At 40.7% G+C, this 23,599-nt stretch overlaps 1 protein-coding gene across 4 annotated transcripts in view; it reads right to left on the bottom strand.

Annotated features, from left to right (window-relative positions):
• The window catches only part of RHBDD1 (rhomboid domain containing 1), a 120,006-nt gene that overhangs the window by 76,442 nt on the left and 19,965 nt on the right, over positions 1-23,599 (bottom strand). For 3 of the 4 annotated variants that reach the window (XM_059055404.2, XM_067027012.1, XM_067027013.1), the window contains exons 2-3: positions 18,860-19,307; positions 17,469-17,601 (exon numbers count right to left, since the gene is read on the bottom strand). In XM_059055404.2, the coding sequence (XP_058911387.1) occupies positions 17,469-17,601; positions 18,860-19,292 (566 nt within the window). In that variant the 5' untranslated portion in view covers positions 19,293-19,307. Of the gene's footprint in view, positions 1-17,468; positions 17,602-18,859; positions 19,368-23,599 lie in introns of all 4 variants that reach the window. The other variant, XM_059055403.2, reaches the window with a different exon arrangement.

Here is a 23,599-nt window from a genome sequence, read left to right as displayed (position 1 = left end):
CAGCTAGAGCACAACTCTGGGACTGATACTTGGCCAATGAGATACACCTCATTCCTAATCTTGAGAATGTGGTGATGAGAGTCCAAGGAAGCAGTGGCAATGGCACAAGTGTCCATCCAGTTCTCACAGGTTTTCTTCCAGCCCCAAACTTCATAATTCTCAACAATTCTAGAAGCTGCTTGGTATCCTTCTAATAAGTCCTTTTGTGGTTAAATATGCCAGAGTTAATTTCTGTTTTCAATCAAGAATCCTGACTGGTAAGGAACAGGTACATATATGGATGCCGAGGAGATATGTGGCTCTATCTTCTCCAGAATTGCAAGCCTTACGTTGATGTAAGACAGGAGCTGTTGGTCAACTCCGTCACCACGTGGAGAGAGCTTTCCTGAGAATGAAGCTGTGGTGTACAAATTCTAAGATGGGCCTGGTGATACCTGATTCCTGGTATTCTCGCCCTTCATAAATCCTTTCTCCCTGAGCATGGATGGGACTACAACTTGCTTCTAACCAACAGAACAGAGCATACGCCACTTCTATGATTATGTTACATAAGACTGTAATTTCTGCCTTGCTAGCAGACTCTTCCTTGCTGGCTTTGATGAAGGAAGCAGCCCTATGGAGAGATTCAAGTGTCAAGGAACTGAGACTCTGGCTGACAGCAGACAGCAAGGCTCTCAGTCCAACAACCCACAAGGAACTGAGTTCTTTCAAAATCTACATAAGCTTGGAAGCAGATCCTTCCTCAGTCAAGCCTTCAGATGAGACCTGAGTGCCGACTGACACCTCTGTTGCAGTCTCATGAGAAAACCTGGAGCGAAAGAGCCAGATAAGCCATGCCCAGCCTCCTGACCCACACACACCATGAGATAATAAACGTGTGTTTTAAGCCACTACGTTTACTATAACTTGTTACATGGCAATAGATAACTAATACAGAAGCCAACACAGGAAAAAACAAAAAACAGAGCCAGAAGATGGAGATAGAATCCTGACGACATTGCTTGAGCTGAATCCCAGCACATCTGATGTCTCTGAAACCCTGAAATGCACCACTGGAAATTTTAATTATGTAATCCAAGAGAGGTCCTTTTCTTTGATCTAGTTAGTCTGAGCTGGGTTTCTTTCAATTGTAACTAAACGAACCTCGATTAAAGTGTCCAAAGATGACAGAGGCAATGTAGAACCAACAGATCCCAAAGACTCAAAGAGAATTCTGCTCTACACTATTCCAGTTCCTGTTTTGGCCAAGACTCCAGGTGGAATGGAGGGCTTGAATATTCTAATAAAACTGTCAGAAAGGATGTTACCACACTAAAGAAATATTAACCCAGATGTTCAAGTCCCTATGAATTTCCAGAACCTACACCCTTGAACTAGATACAGCTCCATTCGTCACGTGTGAGAGAAATAAAAATAATATTGCAAGAATTAAAAGTGAAAATACACATAAAAGTGTCCCATATAATGCCTAATACATTGTAGGTATTAAACAAAATTGTGAGTCAAAATCCACCCACCGGGCTTCCCTGGTGGCGCAGTGGTTGAGAATCCGCCTGCCGATGCAGGAGACACGGGTTCGTGCCCTGGTCCGGGAAGATCCCACATGCCGCGGAGCAACTAAGCCCGTGAGCCATGGCCGCTGAGCCTGTGCATCCGGAGCCTGTGCTCCGCAACGGGAGAGGCCACAGCAGTGAGAGGCCCGCATACAGCAAAAAAAAAAAAAAAAAAAAAAAAAAAATCCACCCACCTCACTTTTTTAAACTGAAAAACACTATTTGTAATTACTCATTTACTGTCTCTACTCAAGAGCTCTTTGAAATCCATAGATACTTTTATCCAGTAAGGTGTTATTCTCAGGGACTCTGATGTGCTCAGACGTGTGTGAGCTTCATCAACCCTTCTTCTCGTACCCACAGAAGACAGCTCAGGGGCACTGAAGTGGTGGCAGCTCTTCCAAGGAGCCAGACACTGATTTCAGGACCTTCCTGTGTTGTATTTTTAGTCCTCCCAACAAACCCATGAGACGGGTACTGTTACTGGCCCCACTTAACTGATGAGGAACGGTAGAAGCGGCACTCAGTAAGTGTGTGTTGAAAGGAGAATTGAGTAATGGATCCATCCCCAGTACCCCCTCACTGGTGGATACACCTTCTGCCTGCCTTTGCTCAGCTTCTGTGCGTCTAGGAGAGCATAAGTAGGATGTATAACCAGCAGTGAGGAACATGAGACCAAGACTCCACATATATAACCAGGAGCCATATAACTGTTCACGTAACACAAGTCTAACAATATAATGGATCGTGTTTTACCCACAAAACACTTCCAAAAAATGAATTAATCTACTCTGATTTCTAACTTGCACCTCTCAACAAACTTTTTCAAGAAACAATGTGTGCCTTTTTCAAATCTACTGAAAAATTTGTTTCACCAGGTGGTTTTAATCTTCTTTACTCTTTTCTAAGAACTCCCGCCTGTTCCCCATCCAATCTTTTTTTTTTTTTATTGTCGATTCAGTGCTGAATCTTAAGAAAACTCAACTGAAACTGACATGAAAAAAATCTATGAAATCCATATCAAAAGGGGACCTCAAGCCATCATTAAAAACGAAGACCTCTGAGGAGGATCTTTTAATAATATGGACCACAGGAAGAACACCTCTCTCATTAGTTGGGCAGTCCACCTCTACCTGACAGGGAACAACAGCTCTCATGAGTCTTTTCAGACTGAATACAGCAGTGCCCCCTGGTCCATGATTCTGCATTCCAAGGTTTCAGTTACCGAAGGTCAACCGTGGTCCAAAAATGTTAAATGGAAAATTCCAGAAATAAACAGTTCCTAAGTTTTAAACTGTGTGCTGATCTGAGTAGCATGATGAAACCTGTCACTATCCTGCTCTGTCATGCCCGGGGTGAGAATCATCCCTTTGTCCAGCATGTATGCCTGTTAGACACTGAGTAGCCATCTGGGTTATCAGATCGACTGTCACGGTATCACAGGGCTTGTGTTCAAGTCACCCTGATTTTACTTAATAACGGCCCCAAAGCACAAGGGTAGTGATGCTGGCAATTTGGATCTGCCAAAGGGAAGCCATAAAGTGCTTCCTTTAAGTGAAAAGGTGACAGTTTTCAACTTAATAAAGAGGAAAAACTGTACGATGAGGCTGCTAAAATCTACGATAAGAATGAAACTTCTATCTATGAAATTGTGAAGAAGGAAAAAGAAATTTGTGCTAGTATTGCTGTCACACCTCAAATTGCAAGGCTATCATAATGTGTGATAAGCGCTTAGTTAAGATGAAAAAGGTATTAAATTTGTACAATAAGATATTTTGAGAGTGAGACCACATTCACATGACTTTTATTACAGTATAATGTTATAATTGTTCCATCTTATTATTGCTGTTGTTCATTTTTTTCTGTACCTAATTTATAAATTAAGCTTTATCACAGGTATGTATGTAGAGGAAAAACATACATACGGGGTTCAGCACTATCCATGATTTCAGGCATCCACTGGAGGTCTTGGAACGTATCCTCGGAGGAGAAGGGGGGCCTACAGTACTCAGAATGAGTCAATCCTGTATCGTGTGAAACATCGTTACAAACAATGTGCGTTAAATAGTGTATAATCAGTATGCTCAAGACATTGATAGCAATCATATGTGGTGTACTCAGAGAGACACGGGAGTGGAATATATGAATTTTAAATGAACTTTTACTGTTTCTTAGGGCAGATCTTTAAAATTACTGCTACAATGCGAAACGCTTAAAGACAGGTGTTTTCACCCTTTCTGTGTCTAGCTATAACCCTCCAATCACTGTGGTTGTGACTTGGGCCATTTCTCAATCCCTGCAAACACACCTTAAATCTTTTGCCATGAAAGCCATTTAATGCCTAACTCTGAGATTCTCAGATTAGAGATCTGATAACTCCAGAACATGACTAAGACTGCTATTATTAGTGTAAAATACCTGAGGAAAACAAAACCAAATATGAACCATAATAATGACCATGATGAAGGGGAAAATTCTTCCGCTTTCAGAAAAACCACAATTCTTTATTGGCAGGAGGAAGAACTGTACAGAGGACCACACATGCCACTTAGCTTTTCCCCATACACACAACAAGTTTTTCTGGATAATATCAAGGAGAAATACGAGAGGAGCAATGAGTCAATGAGAAATGTGGTGAAGACTCATCATAACCTGTGATCCTTACTTTTAGAGTCTAATCCCAATTAGACTCCTGAACTAAGGAGGAGACTTAATATTCCACAAGGTTATTTGGGTACCACCTATCCGGGTAGGCAAGCTCTTAGGAATCTCACACTTACTCGAAGTGAACTGTCTTCCATGTGGACTCTCCCCTCATCCTTCACTCAGCAGCACACAAGAGGGAAGAAAAGGGGAGGAGGCTGCCATGAGTCAGTGATCAGGTTAGATAAACCAGACACGGCTCCTATTAGAAACCTACCGTAAGCACACATGTAGTACCTGTGCTGAAACGACTTTAAGGCAATTCTCTAATGGGAAAATGCAAAAAACAAACAAAAAAAGCAACATTAGTAACAGAGAATTTCCATCAACACCATACTGGCTGGTTACTAGTAAAATGATGTATCGGATAGTGTTCATTTCTAATTCATAGACTCTACTTGTATATTCAGTTCATAAGAGCATTGTAAGTTTATAAGGCCATTTTTCTGCCGCCTGCATGGTGCTGAATTATTTAAAACTCATTTGAAAAACACACACACCTGACAGCTTTTAAAATATCGTTTGACAACACTGTTTTCAACATCTATAAAAATATGTGCTAGAAAAGCAGATTCTGTACCCTCTGTCTTTCATTAGCAAGTCCTGAAGTATTTTTACCCACTGGTGCATCACACCTCACAAAATCACTTCAGAGGAATAGGAAGTAATGTGAGCCTTTGTTCAGAGTTTAAGTTACTTGGTTTATATCATACAATGAATTTATATCACCCTCAAAGTAAAATTAACTGCTTCACCAAAATCTGCACAATGTCAGTTACACTGGGACATTTTCCCTCAAAAGTTACAGGATCTAAGCCCTCACAAACTGACTCAGTAAGATCGCATCAAATAAATTCTACAACTTTGGATGCAATACTGATGTTGGAATACACCTTAGAAACTCAAAGACCTTTTAAAGATTATATATCAAGGTTGTTTGGATCATAAAATCTCTATAATGTTTTCTTTTAAAAAGAATTTTTGGATTTAACAATATTAGTCCAAAACTTTAATAATTTTTTTAAAAAGTGATCTCTTAAAACAGAAAAAAAAACTTTAAAAAATAAATGTATTTATTTACTTTTGGCTGTGTTGGGTCTTTGTTGCTGTGCGCGGGCTTTCTCTAGTTGCGGCGAGCGGGGGCTACTCTGCTGAGGGGCACAAACTTCCCATTGCAGTGGCTTCTCTTGTTGCGGAGCACGGGCTCTAGGCACGCAGGCTTCAGTAGTTGTGGCGTGCAGGCTCAGTAGTTGTGGATCGTGGGCTCTAGAGCACAGTCTCAGTAGTTGCGGTGCATGGGCTTAGGTGCTCATGGCATGTGGGATCTTCCCGGACCAGGGATCAAACCCGTGTCCACTGCATTGGCAGGCAGATTCTTAACCACTGCACCACCAGGGAAGCCCCACAAAAAAATTTTTATGAAAATATACATCCTTTTAGAAGCTGATTTAGCTTCCTCCATACCTACTTACATCTGTTTTTTCATCTGCTGTTTCAAGTTTTCCTTCTGATTTTCTTAATTAAACCTGCCATAGACTTGCCCATTTGATTCGTCTTTTTAAATATATGGCCCTCCAATTATCCATCATTTTTTTCCTTTTTAGTTTATTAAATTTTGCTTTTATCATTATCAATTTCTTCATCCTCTAATCTTGTATTTATTCCTTTTCCAGCTTCTTAAATTGAGGACTTCATTTATTTACTTTTAAAAATTCCTTGCTATATTATAAAAAGCACTTAAGAGTTTGACATGGAGTGCTCTCATTGTTCATTTCTAAAGGTTTTCTTTTTTTAATTTCCTCTTAATCATGGAGTTACTTAAATTTCCAAGTGATTATGAATGATTATTGGAACTGTTGTTTTTTTCCCTTTTACTCATATTTCGCTTTTAAAGTCTTTATTATTACTTTGTGATCAGAGAACATGGCCTATAAAATCTCTATTTTTAGAGGTGATTGAAGCTGCCTTTGTAGCCTGGTACACAGTCCCTGTTTGTCTTATTATCTCATGTAGGAATGTGTGGTCTCTGTGTAGGATGAGGCTGGGCCGACAGGGCCACAGGCGCTGCTGGGCACCGAGGGGCACTTCAACCATTCTAGCCCCCTTGTTAAGCTGCCTCTCAAGCTTCCTGAAGGTTGTTTTCTTTTTCGTCCATTTGAATTGACTTTGCCTTCTAACTCAGCACTCAGGTTTTGCATCTGACTTCTTTCCTCTCTAGACTTCTGAACTCGGGTCAGTAACTCAACAATTTACACTTTGCCTATTATCTTTAGTTGGGCCAGCCACCCCAAACTGTCTTTATTCAATAAACATACACTTTTGAGTAACTGATGGGCCAAGCACTGTTTTAGACACTGGGAATACACAGCGAACAGAACAGACTATAGCTCTGCCCTCCTGGAACTTAGGAGGCACAGGTAAGTTAAGACTCATGAAAATATGCTACTGTTAATATTTTAATAACTCAATTTTTCTACTGCAAATAATGCATGCTCAGCATAGAGGATTTGGCCCAAAAAAGTTAAATAAAAACAATACATAATTCCATAATGTTAATAACTAATAATATTTTTATGTGCTTTTCTTAGTCCTTCTGGTGACTATTCTTACTTTGGAAAAAAATTGAAACTATATCATATGTAATATTTTCTATTCTACTTTCTACCCTTATCTTTTGGTTTTTTTTTTTTTTTTTGGCCTGCTGTGCTCAGCTTGCAGGATTCTTAGTTCCTTGACCAGGGATTAAACTCAGGCCCACGGCAGTGAAAGCGTGGAGTCTTGATGATCTTCCAATTCCATTAAAATAACCTCTGAAAATAGCATTTTAATGGCTATATAATATTCTATTACAACATGATTTATTAAACCACTTACCTACTACTAGATATTTAAGTGGTTTCCAATTTTCCAATACTTCATGACAATAAATATACTTGCGTCAAAAAAATTTTTTTGTATTTACAGTTATAATTTGGACAATTTCCTAGAAAGGTAATTACCAAACTAAAGGGTATAAACTTTTTACAGCTCTTGATACAGATCATCAAATTACTTTTCAGAAAGTCTGTACCAAGATACAGTCCCATCAGAAGTTTATGTAAACTCCCACTTCACCAAACTCTTAACAACAGTAATAATTTTCTAATTTTGTTGGTTTAATAAGTAAAACAGCTTATTATTTTAATTTTCTATATTTGGTCAACAATGAATTTTTATGTTTTACATTTATTAGTCACCGATTAATTTTTTTCTGTACATTGTCTATTGATGGACTTCTTTCTTGCAGTTAGTACTGTTCATCGCAAAGATATGATCCTCTTTTTCCACATATATTTCTAACTTTTTTGCCTTCCGTTTTAATGTATAATGTATTTCAACCTGGAAAAAAAGTGTTGCTTTTGACTTCATTTGAGGTTATATTGTTTTTAGGTTTAGAAATTTCCTCCCAACTCAAGAACTGAAAAATTTCCCTCACACACTCCTAGACATTTTTCAGATGCTGTTTTTTAAATCTTCTAAACATAATCTATATGAAATTTGTTTTGGAGTACAGTGAGTTAAAGCTATAAGTTTAATTTCTTCCAAATGGTTAAATTATTCTTCAAGTACCATTTGCTAAATAACCCTTATTTTCCCCCACTGATTTATGATGTTATCTTTATTATGTTTGTGGCCTATTTTGCCCTAAAAAGATATAGGGGGAAAAAAAGTATATCTTAGAATCAAGGAACTACAGTAATATAAATAATAGAAGAGATATATTGCTAGAAATACAACTTGTTATTTATTTGACCTGTGTATTATAAATGACTACAAAATTAAAATGTTCTCCTCTTGAATTCAGAGGGGAACAATGTTCATTTAAAGAGAGATAAATTAGAATCGAATTATTTCATCTCTCATATAAGCTAATGAGAAGCCAACTTTAAATGGAAGGAGCATTCAAGTAGTCTACAGCCTGTTCTCAGCTGGTTATCACAGAATAATTGATGTACTAATGATTTCAATTCACAGCACCGACTGCCTTCATTTTGTATAATTTGAACCAAACCTGAATGTAAATGGAAAACAGTCCTCTTGACTATCTAACTCCCAAGACTTTTAACTAAAAATCACTTAATACTGCAGAAGAGGAAGGGGGGAAATTAGCAAATATAAAGAACTTTCTATTTAAAAACATTCCTCCTTATACTGAAATGGGAAGAATTAAATAAATACATCAGAAAGTTCCAGAGATGTGATTTATCATCTTATTGAGAGCGAAAGTTGTGTAACATTTATCTCCAAGAGTGTCTCCTGAAAAAAAAAAAATTCCAAACAGACCAAAGTGCATATTCTAAATACTCCAAAGGGAAATAAATGTGCTTCACAGGGTTCTTTTTTTTTAATTAAAAAAATATTAGTAAGAAAAAAACTCAACTCAAAATAATTGCTACAATTGGTAGTTAACTTCTCAGATTAAAAAACATCCTTTTTCCTGTAACACACATTATACAGAGTTCTTTAATTTAATAAGATGTACTTAATGATATCACCTTTGAACTTAGGGCGTATGACTTTTCTTTGATTTTTAAAAAATTCTATCTTTTTAAAATAACCTCCAGTTGTCATTACCTGAGACATTCAATACAGTAAATCCAAGTCTTGCACCTGTCACTAAGTCACCAGAATTGACCATTAACAAGCCTAGTTAGTTAAGTACAGACTGGGTAAGTGCTATCATCCACACACCCACAATTACATCACAGCATGATGGCCAATTAGTTTCAACCTGAGTAGTGAACCTTATTCCAGACAACTCTGTGTTCAACTGGAAAAACAGCTGCTTCCTTATTTCTACCTACTGTTCTTCTCTGCTGTTCTGGGCCAGCCAATTGGGAGAAGAAGGCCTAAAACAAGGTCTGAGTAATTTACAGACAGCAGGAGTCCTCCATGTTGGTGTGCTCTAGTTGGGATGGAAATTTCTCATATCTACCTCCGTGTATGACATGCACATTTTACAGTGGAGCCACAGCAGTTCCATTTAAGAGAAGACAAGATGCGTTCATACACCTAAATTAAAACTTGCTTAGAAACCGTGCTACATGGCTAATCTGAACACTACTTCTGGGTTACAAGAGTGCAAATAAAAGGAAGTTAATGCTTATACACATGGACATTCAGGAGTGATATCTTACAACTCTTCATTAAAAATAAAACCAATTGTCACAGCCAAGAGGAGCTGCTATGGACTGAATTTTGTCTCTACCCAAATTCATATGTTGAAGCCCTAACTCCCAATGTGATGATATTTGGAGATGGGGCCTTTGGGAGATAATTAGGTTTAGATGAGGTCATGAGGGTGGGATTCTCATGATGGCATGCTCTCATGCTCTCTCTCTCTCTCTTTCTCTCTCTCTGTCTCTCCCCGTGTCATGTGAAGACACAGTAAGAAGGCATCCATCTACAAGCTAGGAAGAGAGTCCTTGCCAGACTCCAACCACGTTGGCACCTTAATCTTGGACTTCTAGCCTCTAGAACTTCTGTTGTTTCAGCCAGCCAATCTACGGTATTTTGTTATGGCAGCCCAAGCTGACTAACACAGGAGCCTGAGGATACATGAAATGTTATGTGGGATTCCAGATAAGAACCTAGAACAGAAAAAGGACATCACATAGAAACTGGGGAGGGCTTCCCTAGTGGTGCAGTGGTTGAGAATCCGCCTGCCAATGCAGGGGACGCGGGTTCGTACCCCGGTCTGGGAGGATCCTACATGCCGCGGAGCGGCTGGGCCCGTGAGCCATGGCCACTGCGCCTGCGCGTCCGGAGCCTGTGCTCCGCAACGGGAGAGGCCACAACAGTGAGAGGCCCGCGTTCCGCAAAAGAAAAAACAAAAAAAACAAAAACAAACAAACAAAAAAACTGGGGAAATCTGAGTAAAGCACGGAGTTTAGTTAACAATAATGTGTCATATTGGCTTATCAACTGTAACAAATATACCATACTAATGTTAAGATGTCAAAATTAGGTGAAACTGGGTGCAGGTTTATGTGGGAGCTTTCTGTATCTCTTCACAATTTTTCTGTAAATCTATAAAGCCATTCTAAAAAATAAAATTTATTTAAAACCTATAAATAAATAAAACCTGTCTTCAATCCACTCCCAAAACAACCTATCAGATCATTTCTTTATTTTCAGTGTAAAAGACTTTCTGTTCTTAGCTATAGTTTAGAATAAATCTTTATCCATTCATATATCAGGGGAAAAAAATCCCCATAGACACTGTCTAAGTTATTATATATAGAACTTAAAATTGTACTGTGTACTTAAGGTTTCTTAGTATATATAATCTAATAAGAACCCCTTGAAATTCAGTATTATCACTCTAACAATGAACAATTATAGCGCCCCGAAAATATGTAGAGGACACAAAGACAAATCACAGACAAGGAAATATAACTTACTAAAAAGGAAATTAAAAGTTGTCCCATTTCACTAACAAAAGAAGTGTAAATAACAGCAAGAGAATAATTTTTGTTACATATCAGATTTCCAAAAACCTTACAGCAAATATTCAGGCTGGCCAAGAAGTGGGGAAGCAGACACTTTCATATGCTGTTGGTAGGCTATAAACTAGAACAAACTTATAGAAAGCAAGGTGGTAAACTGTATAAAAGTGCCATGAAAATAGTTCAAATCCATTATTCTAATTCTGGAAATCTACTCTGAGGACATACTCAGATCTGGGAGCCAAGACTAGCAAATAATGCTTTGATAGCCATCCTCACTTATAATTTGGACAATTAGGTAATAAAATGAGCATGTAAAATTAGTGAATGAGAAAATAAAGGAACCACAACAGGAATCATTATACACCATTAAAACGGAGAGGCTTTTGAAGAGCTGTCGCGTATAACAAGTTAAATGAGAAAACAGGAAACGTAATTGCGTATAAGGGAAGGGGTGTGTGATGGCAGAATGCTAAAAGTAGTCTTCTCTGGGAAGGAGACTATGGGCAATTTGTTTTCTTTATCATACTTTATATATCTTCAACTTTTCTACAATGAATATATTGTTCTTTTTTTATTAGGAGATGAGAAATGAGGTTACACTCTCGTTTAGCTACTGCTTTCTTTTCAGTTTAATTCTTTACGTAATATAACCAGTTTTTAAAAGAATTGTTACATTAAATCTCTTATAAAAGAAAGAAGAAAACTTACTAGTCGGATACAGTTCTTTTCTGTTCTTAATGCACCTCCTATTTAGCTTGAAGCTCTTCCGACGGTGGTCAGGGCTGGGCCAGCTGCTCAGGACAAGGCTGGGTCTTCTCTCTTGCCACAACCTTGGACTCCAGAGCTAGAGAGATGACTTACACACTCCCTTTCCCTCGAAGAGTCCCAATTCTAGTGGGAGGGAAATTTCTCTGCCTCGAAATTTCTCATTCTCATCTCGCAAAACTACCTCAAGGGAATCATTGCTTTGGTTAAGTACTGCTCTCACCTTGAGTTCTGTTCAACTGGAAGCCCTCCTGGAGACAGACAGATTAACTAACTCTTTTATATAACTCATATAACCTTCCTTTACAGGAGTCTGTAAAGGGAAAAGGGAGGAAATATATCAACGGACATCCAAGGAATGCAGAAGAAAAATAGGCTCAGGGGAGTCCTGGAATGTTGACTCAAACTGAACTCTTTAACAGGCTGTGAAAACATGTTTCCGTGCAATAAAACAGAGAGTGAGTAGCCATTCTATATATGCAACATCTGTCACCCAAGTTTAGTAGAAAGATGCGACTGTCCCAGTAGATACAAAACGAGAGATGTAATTGTGTAATGAAACTTCTTGAAAAACAACTTAACCCGCCCTTGAAAAACAGGCATCTCAGACAGCAGCCCTCTCTCCTCTCCACGGGCCGCCATAACACGGCCTCAGCCCTGAGAAGACCACAGTTCCTGCTCAGCTCTCATTCATCAGGCCATTTTTGTCAAAGGAGCTTTCTCTCCAAAGCACAATTAAGTATCATTGGGTTTACCTATTTGCCACTTGCTTGCTTACACAAACTCCCAGTGTATATTTTAACCCTATATCCATTCAGGTTTTGTTTTATTTTCTACTAAGTTATTGAAATACGTCTACATTTAAAAGGCTTGGAGAGGCATATTATGCTTTTTGGGAAAATGTGTTAACTTTTACACTTCATTGTCTCCTTTGCTCTAGATAAACCCTTTCTCTTGAATTCTGAAAGGATTTTTACGAATGACTTTGTTTATAACTGAACAACCGTTACTAGCATTTCTGGTTTAGGTGAAGTCTAAATCTGTTAGCATACATCTCCATATACAGACAGCTATCTTGAGAGCTCACTCGGTCATTGATAAGCCGTGTAAACTAACACTTATTGTAATGAAAGACAATAAATTAGTAGAAATCTGGAGTCACAGCCTGTTCGTCGTCTCATTGCCACCAAAGACCTGGCAATCTAATCCTCTTTCGCTGAAGGCAATAAATGTCTCTGATCCTACAAATGTATTTAACTCTAGTTTAAGCAACTAGTAGCTGCTTTAAAGCAACACCTCCCCAAATTTTTGTACTGTGTCCCACAATAAAAATACATTTTTACAAATATAGCACACACACACACACACACACACATATAGCTAAAACAAAAGTTCCTCGAAATAATATCCTTACCACATTCAACACTAATCCGTCTTTCTCTTTCCTTCCCTCCCTCCCACTCCCCTCTCTTCCTTCCTTCCTTCCTTCCTCCTCCCCTCCCTCCCTCCTTCTCTTTCTTTCAAATGCTGGTTGGGACCCAGTACATTGATTTCAGAACGCTTTAAAGGATTAGAACCCACAGTCGCCAACCACTGCTGTAAAGCCCTGCTACTTGATGCGTGGTGATGTTATGACTCGTGGTACCACAGCATCTCTGCATGGATTCCTCCCCAGGCCTCCATCCTTGGCTCTCTTCTGCTTTCACTCCACTCTCTCCCCCACTGCCCAAACACTGCCCTTTGTACTCCTTTGCTTTTCATTCTAGTTTCCCTCCCTTTTTTTTCATGCAACTCGTTGACGTTACACAGAACCAATCTCCCCAAATGTAGTGACATAAAACGACACCTGTTTTCTTCCACTCACAGATTCTGTGGGTCGGGAATTCAGAAAGCACAGTGGGTGACGGGTCTCTGCTCCACAATGCTGAGGCGGAAGGGACTCATGGCTATATCTAATGGCCACTCGCTCACATGTCACGTGCCACTTTCTCGTAGCATGGTGGAATCAGGGAACGTGGGCTCCATGGGCACGTGTTTCAGCTCACAAGGCAAGAAACTCCTTGCCTCCGAATTAACACGGCACTTTTGCTGCTATCTACTGATTACGCTGAGTCACAAATCCACCCAATTCAGGGGCAGGTGCACTGGACCCCACCTCTAGGTAGAGTGGCAAAGCTCTAAAAGAACCCGTGGGACAGGAGAGGGTGTTACCGTCATCTTCCAAAGTGTCATTCCCCAGCCTCAGTTCTAATGCCCAAGGCAACAATCCAATAGACTACTACGTAGCTAGATCCACAGGGGTGTCAACTGACACTCAAACACAGTGTACGCCAGCCGAATGCACTTTCCTTTTATACTCCCTATCTCAGTACTACCGGGGAAGAAAGAACTGTATGTTGCATTTTAGATGAATATGCCAGAAGCACCTTAGCACAAAATGTAAGCAGACGCAAGGAGAGAACTGAAAGTAGGACGGGAGCTCCCTGCATCTAAGGAATTCTGTCCTGCGTGGAACACAAGGACATCTTACGGTCAGTCCCTGTAATGAGAGTGACAAGTGGTCAGTCTCCTTCAGACAAAGTGTTAACAGTTCATGCTAATCAGCAACTGTCAATTAGCAGTTTCAGTGGTTATACGACATATGTTCTCACGTACGTCACTGCTTCCCTTTCTCTGCCGCCCCTGACTGCATGAAGCTCCCCATCTTTCCTTTCACACAAGCTAAGAAACGGTCAAGAGCAGTGCTAGAGAGGCAGCAGGAGAGCTGAGAGCAGCGGTTCTCAGAGTGTGCTCCACGGGCCACTGGAGGTCCCAGGGGTCCTTCCAGCAGTTCATGAAGTCAGAACTATTTTCATAATAATACTGAGATATCACGTGCCCTTTTCCACGTGTCGACGTTTGCACCTAGTGGTATAAAAGCAATGGTGGGTCCAGCTGCTTGTGCCTTGGCTGCTTGAATCAAATGAATCGAGGCGGTGACTCCAAACAGGAGCAGTGGTCGCTGTATTTTTCACAGCCACACATTCACGTTTAAAAAGAAAAAAGAAAGTTCTACTGAAGAATATCTTGACAAACAGTAAAATTTTAATGTTTAAAATATCAATAGTAGTATACATCTTTTTCATATGCTATATGGAAAATGGGAAATTTGCATAAAGCACCTCAACTCCATATCCAAGTGACATGCTTGTCCCCAGACGAAGCACTAGTGTGCTTGTCTGAGCTGTGAGATGAACTAGCCACTTTTCATGGACCCTCCCCCACCACGCCTGCCTGAAAGAAAAACTGACAGGCCGTGGTTAGACAAATGGAAAAGGGCACACGTCTTCTCAAAAATGAACAACGTGAGCCTTCAAAAAAAACAACTAGTGATATTTATTGTCGATGATAAAATGTGAGCTTTAAGGTGAAAATCGGAATTTCGGAATCACCTCCCCACAGTGCCACCTTGGGAGCAGGGTCACTTCTTTAAACACAACCACGTACCAGGGCCCCAGGACACGCAGGGAAAGTTAAAGGCCATGTAAGCAAAGATGTCACTGAAACGGGACACACGAGAACTGTAAAAGCAAAAGCTCCAGCAAAGGAGTGCGATCACTTCACTCTGCTGGTCAAGTCCATACCTCTCACGGTGCTGAACCAACGGCTGGCTGTTTGGAGTGGCTTCCCTCCATAAAACTCCCTAACTGGGGAAATTACTAATTCTGTGGCTTTTCATAAAACACAGAGGTCCACCAAATGTTTGCTTGGCAGGTTTTTTTTTTTTTTTTTCCTCCCAAAGGGCAGCTCATTAAGTCCCTCGATAAAGCAGGCTTTGTTGTAAAGATTTACAGTGTTTTCCCAATGAAAACTCTAATTGACAACCACCAGGAGAATAACAATGCAGAGCAGAGAGGGCTCTGGTTTCCCCCATTCTTTCAAGATCCATCTCAAAAAGCATGCCCCTCTTAGGTTTCCTGGACCAGTGTTCAGCTCCGTCTTTAACGGACACATGCATAAGTAGATGCCTGGATATCAGAAGTTTATCATTCAAAGTAGTCAAATCTTAAAAACCGAAAGATTTAGTCTTTCAAACTTCAAAGGAAATTCCATTTAATTCCCAAGCTCAGAATATCAGGTCCCTCCACGCAGAATAAGCATATTACATAAAAATGCAACCATCCCTTATCTATGTAAAGGGGGGGGGAACCCTAAAAAAATAAAATGCATGATGGAGTCTTCAGAAATAGTTGCATGAGACTATTAAAGGCACTGCTGTTCAATGGATTCACTATAGAACAAAAGTTCGAGTACCAGAGAGAGGGATTTTCATATGAATGTTGGGTGTTGCCCTCACACACAAGAGTCTCTGGTCTACACAGAGAACCAAGTCACATCAAGCAAGTCAGGGAGCTGTGAGTGACAAGGTACAGAGAGGGCTGTTCAGATAAGGGACAGACATTACTGGACCCTTTTTCAAAGAAAACTTTGAAGATTTTGTTAGGCTTTCTTCGTGGAACTGTCACAAGATAACAATACAGTTGCAAAGGAGTGGCGTTCAGTGGCCACATCACTCACCGCCTTTTACAGACCAGCTGGCGATGGCTGCCCGTGATGGGAAATTAGCATTAAAGAAGGACTCAAGGTTACTGGGCTGACACACAGCCCAAGGAGAATACTCTCAAATAAAGTACGACACCCAACGCAGTCACGCAAACCGAAAGCTGAGAAAAAAAGCTCCTGTCTGAAAAGAACAGCAGCAAAAAAATATCCTTACTTCTTTCTGAATCTTCCTGAATCTCCCCCTTCTCCAAACAGCATCCAGGTCCCCGAAGTAAAAATAAATGAGCAAACCATGGGCTTCCAGGTGCATTATACAGATTAAGAGAAGTGCAGCTGGTGGAAGAGGTGGGAAAATAACAGTTCACTCTCTTTTTTTCTGAACAGGAAGTAGAGAAAAGAACCAAAGCGGAAAAGCACACCCTACCTCACCCCCGTCCCCCCGAGGACACCCAGACCAGGAGTCGAGGCCTGAATCCTAACTAGTCTAGTGTCTACCAGGACACTGCTTGATGAGTCCCTAAACCTTCTGAATTTCCTCGTCCTCATCTGTAAAGGAAATACGCAGACATCAGTGATTCCCAAACTGTGTTCCCTGGAGCTCTAGGGTTCTGCAGAGGTTCCTCTTAAGGCAGCCAGTGACACAGGGGTAAGGCAAAGGGAGTGGAGCCCTATGCTTCCTCTCCACCCAAAACAGTTCAGAGTTGATCCATTTTCTGTATCAAAATTGTGAGTAAAGTCTTTTGTTTAAAGAGTCTACCGGGCTTCCCTGGTGGCGGAGTGGTTGGGAGTCCGCCTGCTGATGCAGGGGATACGGGTTCGTGCCCCGGTCCGGGAAGATCCCACGTGCCACGGAGCAGCTGGGCCCGTGAGCCATGGCCACTGAGCCTGCGCGTCCGGAGCCTGTGCCCCGCAACGGAGAGGCCACAGCAGTGAGAGGCCTGCGTACCACAAAAAAAAAATAAAATAAAATAAAATAAAATAATAAAAATAAAAAGTCTACCACCAAGAAAATTCACAACTAAAATAGCTTAAAAGCATTGGACCAACATACCTTTTGATTTCGTATCTTTCTAATTAGGTGGTTTCTATGTGCCTCTTTGGATTATGGTTATTAGAATTAATTAATTGACAGGCTGGTTAATATTAATCCCCAAATCTGTGTATCAGGTTCAACTTAAAAGGTGAGGAAATGGAAACTCAGATAAGACAAATACATCAAAATCACTCAGCTCAGTAGCTGACGATATTCAAACACAGGAATATCTGGCATTAAAACCATTAAGCTGGATTCTGTCCTTATAGTTAAAGAACAAACTTCACTGTAAAAGACAATTGGTTACCTCATTATGACTATAATTCTTTCTCTATGGAACATCAGGTTCTTCATTTGTATTCTCTAAGAGTGAACACTTACCCTGGCGAGATGAAATGAATAGCCAAAAGTTCTGCCCAACAAGCAAATTTGCTGGGTACAGGAAAGCCCAAAACGTTGACAAAGCCTCCAGGGCAATAATGGTTGTTAAGAACTTTCAGAGCAAACAAAACTCCTAAAAGAGGATAAAGAGCATACAAATATCAACAATCCAAATGTGGAGATGATTAACGTTTACAAAGAAAACTAACTGAAAGTGAAAATGATTATTCCATTACATCGAACTCTTTGCTTCGAAACATACTCTATTCCTTACAAGTCAACCCAGCATTCGGTAGAAAGACAGTCTTCAAGGCAATCACTCCTCTGATGTTTCTTAACACGGAAGTTCATACTGACTTTGAGTATGCTACTAAATATGTAACACATAAAATGGGAATAAGGCACCCGCAATGGTGCAATACTAACTGCCACTGAATTGTAAACTTCAAAATCATTCATTTTATGTGATTTTTAACTCAATTAAAAAAATATCATTAACGTGTATTTCTCTAACTGCTATGGAAAGACATATTGAAGGCAGGGCTTATTTCCTTTCTTCTCACACAATCAGATGCATGAGGATGCATCTTAGAGGGAAGGGGTAAGGACGGCAGGGAAAATAGAGGGAAGGGTTTGACCTGCTTCGGTTTCAGGACTATGTCCCTCCTACCCTTCACATGCTAATTTTCAGAATACCTATTTCAAGTACTGATGGCAATTTAGTCCTATGAGAAAAATGTAAAAAAAGAACTAGTGAGGGGGAAAATGAGAGGTCATGTAATATGCGTTTAAAGTCCCGAAGACTGGGTTCAAATCCCAGCTCCATCACTTATGAGGTGTGTAACCTTGAGCAAGTTACCTGACTTCTCTGGGCCTTAGCTTCCTCATCTACAAAATCAAGACAAGGCCACCTCCCTAAGGACCTGTTACATTAATTAAACAGTATGGATTATGTATAAAGACTATCATGGCTCTGAAAACACAGTGAGCATGCCATTGTAGGGTGCGGTGCATTTATTTTAATGGCGTTATTGAGATGCATACTCATCTTTTTAGAGAACTCCCACAAGTACACCAGTGCCTCTCTCCCTCGTCCCACCATAATGGAGCCAGTGCATATTTCCAGGACCTCGATTCCTATAAAACTACCTTAGGGCAGACCCTAGTCTCAATCGTCCAAGAGTGAATGATGTGGCGTAATGGGAGATAGCAAAATCTTGGTCTCTCCTGTGCTCCAATCAGCGTATTCAACAAAATCCAAGCCCCAGCAGCGCTTAGCCACTCAGAATTCAGTTCCCTCACCAACTGGGACCCCTGCTTCAAAAAATGACAACAGCTGCACCTCCCTTACTGTTTTCATGAGGGCTACCTTAGAAATGCATCTGCCTTACCTGAGAAACCTACAGCACAGTTCCTTCTGAAGTCAGGTTCATCCATAAATTCTGCCAGAGCAAATTCCAAGAACAGGTACACCACCCCAGTGAGGAGGGAGAACGTGGCGATGACGTAGGCAAACCATCTACTTCCTAGTCTTCTTTCCAGATGAATTCCTTTCCAGAGCATGGATGCCATATTGAAATACAAGTGCCAATCATCCACGTGGTGAACAGGGGAAAGCAGTAAGCGCTGCCAGTCTTTTTGCTGGTAACACTTCTCCACACTAAGGCAGGAGCTAAGCAGTGGCTTCAGAGGATTCAAGAAGAACCAGATGTTGAGAGCCAAAGTTGCTAGGGTGACAGGTGGAATATTGTTGATCCCAACGCGGAAGATTTGAGAAAGGAGAAGCAGCAGCCCAATACGAATTCCTCTTGACCTCCGCTGCATGGTTAGATATCAAGCCTGTGACGGGAAAATGTAGTCAGACGTGAGGAATCTGGGAAGATACACAGGCAGCTGAGCCTAAGATGTAAAATAAAATGCACATGAAAATCCATCAATTAAGAATTAGGACAGTGACAAGACGTGCTCACTTAAAGATAGGCTTACGTTATATATATCTCGTCACCCATCTAACAGAAGCATTATTTTCTGTGTCTTCCAGAGTAATGCCCAGGACACTGGCTGATGTCCCTCCTCATTTTACATCCTAAAGGAGAAATGTCATCCCAGATCCCAGTGGACCAGTTAGTGGATGGGTATGCTTTTCCTGACAAATATGCCATGAAAATATAACTTGTTTTCCTTATAAACAAACTTATAACCTAACAAAAAAAACATACAAAGATAGTGAACAAATATTTAATAATTATTTCTTCTCAGAATGCTGGAGAGAATTCTTCACCCCCTTCACTTTTTTAAAGAAATATTCGGATATAATAGATAGAGTCTGCTCCAAAGTTCTTCAACATTACCAAGAAAGTCTTAAAATGCAAGCATATATTATCTTCTATTCTATATTGCCAGATGTCAACCGCTAGACTGCTTTATTTTCAGAAAATTTTCCACTTTTAAAAGTTACCTACTATGAGCCAAATCCTGGATTAAAACACAGTTGCTGTCTTTAAGGAGCTCATTTTCTACTAAGAAGTAAACCAGCAACTGCCACACAGTGTTCTAAAGGCAAGGACAGAGGAAGCCCAGACCCAAAGCACACAACTCAGGCTGAGGTGGTCTTGAAGGGTAGATTGGATTTACCCACGAGGAAGTGTGCCATGTTCACAGGTCTACTTCTCCATGCCCTGCACTGGCCCTGTGACCTGCTTTGGTTGACAGAATGAAAAGCAAGCGACACTAGTTCCGAGTCTAGGCCTCAAGATGATTTGCAGGCTTCTGCTGTCTCTTGAAACCCTCCTAGGCAACCATGTGGACAAGTCCGGGCTGGCCTACTGGATGATGGGAGACACATGCTCTAGTCACCCTGATGGCCCTGGCCACTGACCAGCTAGTGCCTCAGAAGAAAGCAGTCTAGCTGACCAGCAGCTGACCACAAATGCATAAGGAAATCCAGCTGAGCCCAGACTAATTTGTTGACCCACAGAACAGTGAGCTAAATAAATGATATTTTAAATTAACTGCACCAAATTTTGGAGTGGTTTGTTATACAGCAATTACTAACCGATACAGAAGGTATTTGCTTCAGAAAAGGTCTAGGTTATGCTTATGGGAAGCAGCTAGCAAAGAAAGAGACACAGACTAAAGATGCAAGAGATAAAAAGAATCAAGTCCTTAGAGGGAATAGCCTTGTTCATAACAGGAAGGAAGAAGAATTATTTCAGGTGCAGATATGGGTAAACAGGCAGATTAGGGGACAGGATGCTGAAAAAGTTCTCACCTAACGGTTTTCTGATTTCCCTGTGGAGCTATCTTGGCTCCAATCAAATATATAACGCACTCTGATACCCTAAAGGCTCTCATTCGGACAGCACATTGGAAAGTGCATGGGCTTTAGAGTAAAAAAACGGCTAGATTCCTACTTACTAACCCTGAGGTCTACGGTAAATTACTTAAACTTCAATTTCTTCACTTTAAATAAGAAATAATACCTCCTTCTCAGGATTACTGTAACATGTCTGGAACAAAGTAGGTACTGAATAAATGGTAGCTACTTTTGTCATTACTATAATCTCACTTAGGAGAAAAAGTCTTTGCAATGGTAGCATCCTAATAATAAGACTCAAATGTACTCCCCATCCCTCTCCACACACCGATTCTTACCAACTTCACACCCAAAAGAAACACCCAAGAAAAAATTATATATACGTATGTGTTATGGGTGTACCCCCATTATTAGCAAAACCCCCAGTTTCTTTATTGCCAGGGCTTATTATTATAGCTTTGTAGCATTCTCGTGAACGAGAGAATGTAATAAAATTTCAACTGAAAAGCTCCCAGATAATTTTGGAGAAATAGTCTATACTTTTCACATTGATGTTCAGGTTGATTTTCAGATCTCCAACTACTGTGACATGTTTTCAATTCTCCTAGATAATTATATATATCAAACATCATTACCTGTAACAGGAGCAATGGAAAAATACGGTCCTGATCATTAAGTAATCAGCTTATAAGAAATCACAAAATAAACCCTTCAATATCAGTGCAGTGTCCTATGATGCCAGGCTATGCACAGCAGAAAATCAAAAATAATTATGTCTTCGCTTAAGAAAAAGTCCCCTCTCCATTGGAAGCATTAGTGGTGGAGGGTATAAACAAAAGGACAGTGGAGTTTCCCCAAGCTTATCTCACACTGTGCACCCAGGCTCACATTAACTTGCTTGACTTCTGCCCAGACCCAAAGGTCCCTTTCGTTTGCATCCCTTCTCACCTCGCCGCTCTATCCCCCCGACTGCTGACTGTTCCCTCCTCCCTGGGACGCTGTGCTGTCTCTCCGGCGGGTTCCTGCCTCCTCCCAACTCCCCTTCCTCTGCTTTTCAGTTCCGCTCTACTCTTATTCTACACTATTTTGCATACACGTATGGAATTCCACTCTCGTGGTTTCCATAATTCTTTTTATCAGGATGGTCCCCAAATTTATATTTTACAGCTTTGACTTCTCAGCTTTCAGGGACATAACCTTGTAGGAAGAACAGAGTCCACCTGATCTCTTGATTTCCCAAAACTGAATTAGCCCTCCTCCTTACAGAATGACTACTCAGCCATTTCTCAATCACTTAGTTTTTTAAATAAATATCAAGTGCCAAATGCATGCCAGGCATTAGAGGTACAGCAAAGGCCAAAACACTTGCAATCCCAGCCCCTAAATGGCCCATTTCTATCATTTCTATTTGTTGAAGGAAATAAAAACACTGGCTGCAGAAAATCACAAGATGAATAAAATGACGTGGTATCCTTAATGTAAAGGCAGCTAGAACCATAACCAATGGAAGAAGTGCATAATATATGTTGGGCTCTGTTTTCCAAAAGGCCACTAGACCGTAGTTGTAAGTAGCGAAGAGAAATCGACAGTATTTCAAACCAGCTCTATGGCCCAGTTTCCTTCCTAATAAGTAGTCAAGTCAGCCATCCAAGGTGAGGGATGTAGCCTGTTTGTAACAAGATAACAGAAAATCTAACTGGTTCATGTGAAGATCAAATCTGTAACCTGGCTTTGTGGGCCAGGCAGGCACACATCTTACTACTGTAAGACAAATATTGTTTCATCCTGCCCATAATTGCAGAGATATTTTTAGAGAGCTGAGCTGTAGCAGAGAGCATAGAGGCATGATTCGTAAGCTGGAAACCAGTGCAATGTGTTCGGTTTTGAAAGTGACTTGTTTATTCTAACCTGTACTCGGCCCCGAACCAATTACACCAGCGCAAGGAATAGGAGGCTGGTCCTTGCGCTCCATCCCCACCCCCTGCCTTATAAACATATCCTCCCCTCACACTCAACATGCCCCAAACTGAACGCTGGACAGCCCCTTCCAAGTCTACCCCTCCTCCCATGTGCCAGATCTCAGGACACAGAACCTCCAGCTACCCAGTTGTTCAGGCTGGAGATACAGACAACATCCTCAACACATCCTTCTCCCTCTTCACTCTGCTTCCCCCAAATCCCACCCACCACGCTTTGCTAACTCTTCCAAACTATTTGTATCATCTACCTCTTTCTAGCTCTAGAGCCACTACTCTAGTCTAAGCCACCATTATAACTTGCCTGGATTACAACAAACTCTGCTTCTCCTCTTATACCCAACAACCATTTTTCACTACTGCTCAGGGTAATTTTTATAAAACTAAAGTTGGATTCCCCTGCAGTAAGCCTTCAATGGCTTATCGTTACAGTTGGAATGAAGTCCAAACTTTTGACCGTTAACTACACACTCGTGATTACCACTGTCCTGCCTACCCCTCTGGTCTCACCTCACGCTGGCCTCTGCCTTGGTCACTATGATCCAACCACCCAGGTGCTCCCACACCGGGAGCTCCACGATTACAGCATAAATGCTGAGGGCAGAACTATCTATTTTGATCACCACTGAATACCCAGAGCCTAGCATAGTGACTTGTATACAGTCAGTGCTTAATAAATGTTTGTCCAATGACTCAAGATGAGCATGCTGAATATATCTACATTATAAAATAAACAAGACTGACTGAAAAGGTCTACGATACATTCATCCCTAAGTATTTTTCCTACAAGTGCAGCAACCTTCCCCATAGCACTGTGCATATTATTCCACTTATCATTT

The sequence above is a fragment of the Kogia breviceps genome, chromosome 2, assembly GCF_026419965.1.
Source record: "Kogia breviceps isolate mKogBre1 chromosome 2, mKogBre1 haplotype 1, whole genome shotgun sequence".
NCBI lineage: Eukaryota > Metazoa > Chordata > Mammalia > Artiodactyla > Physeteridae > Kogia > Kogia breviceps.
Note: the sequence above shows the minus strand (reverse complement) of the source record. Positions and strands in the feature narration are given on the sequence as shown.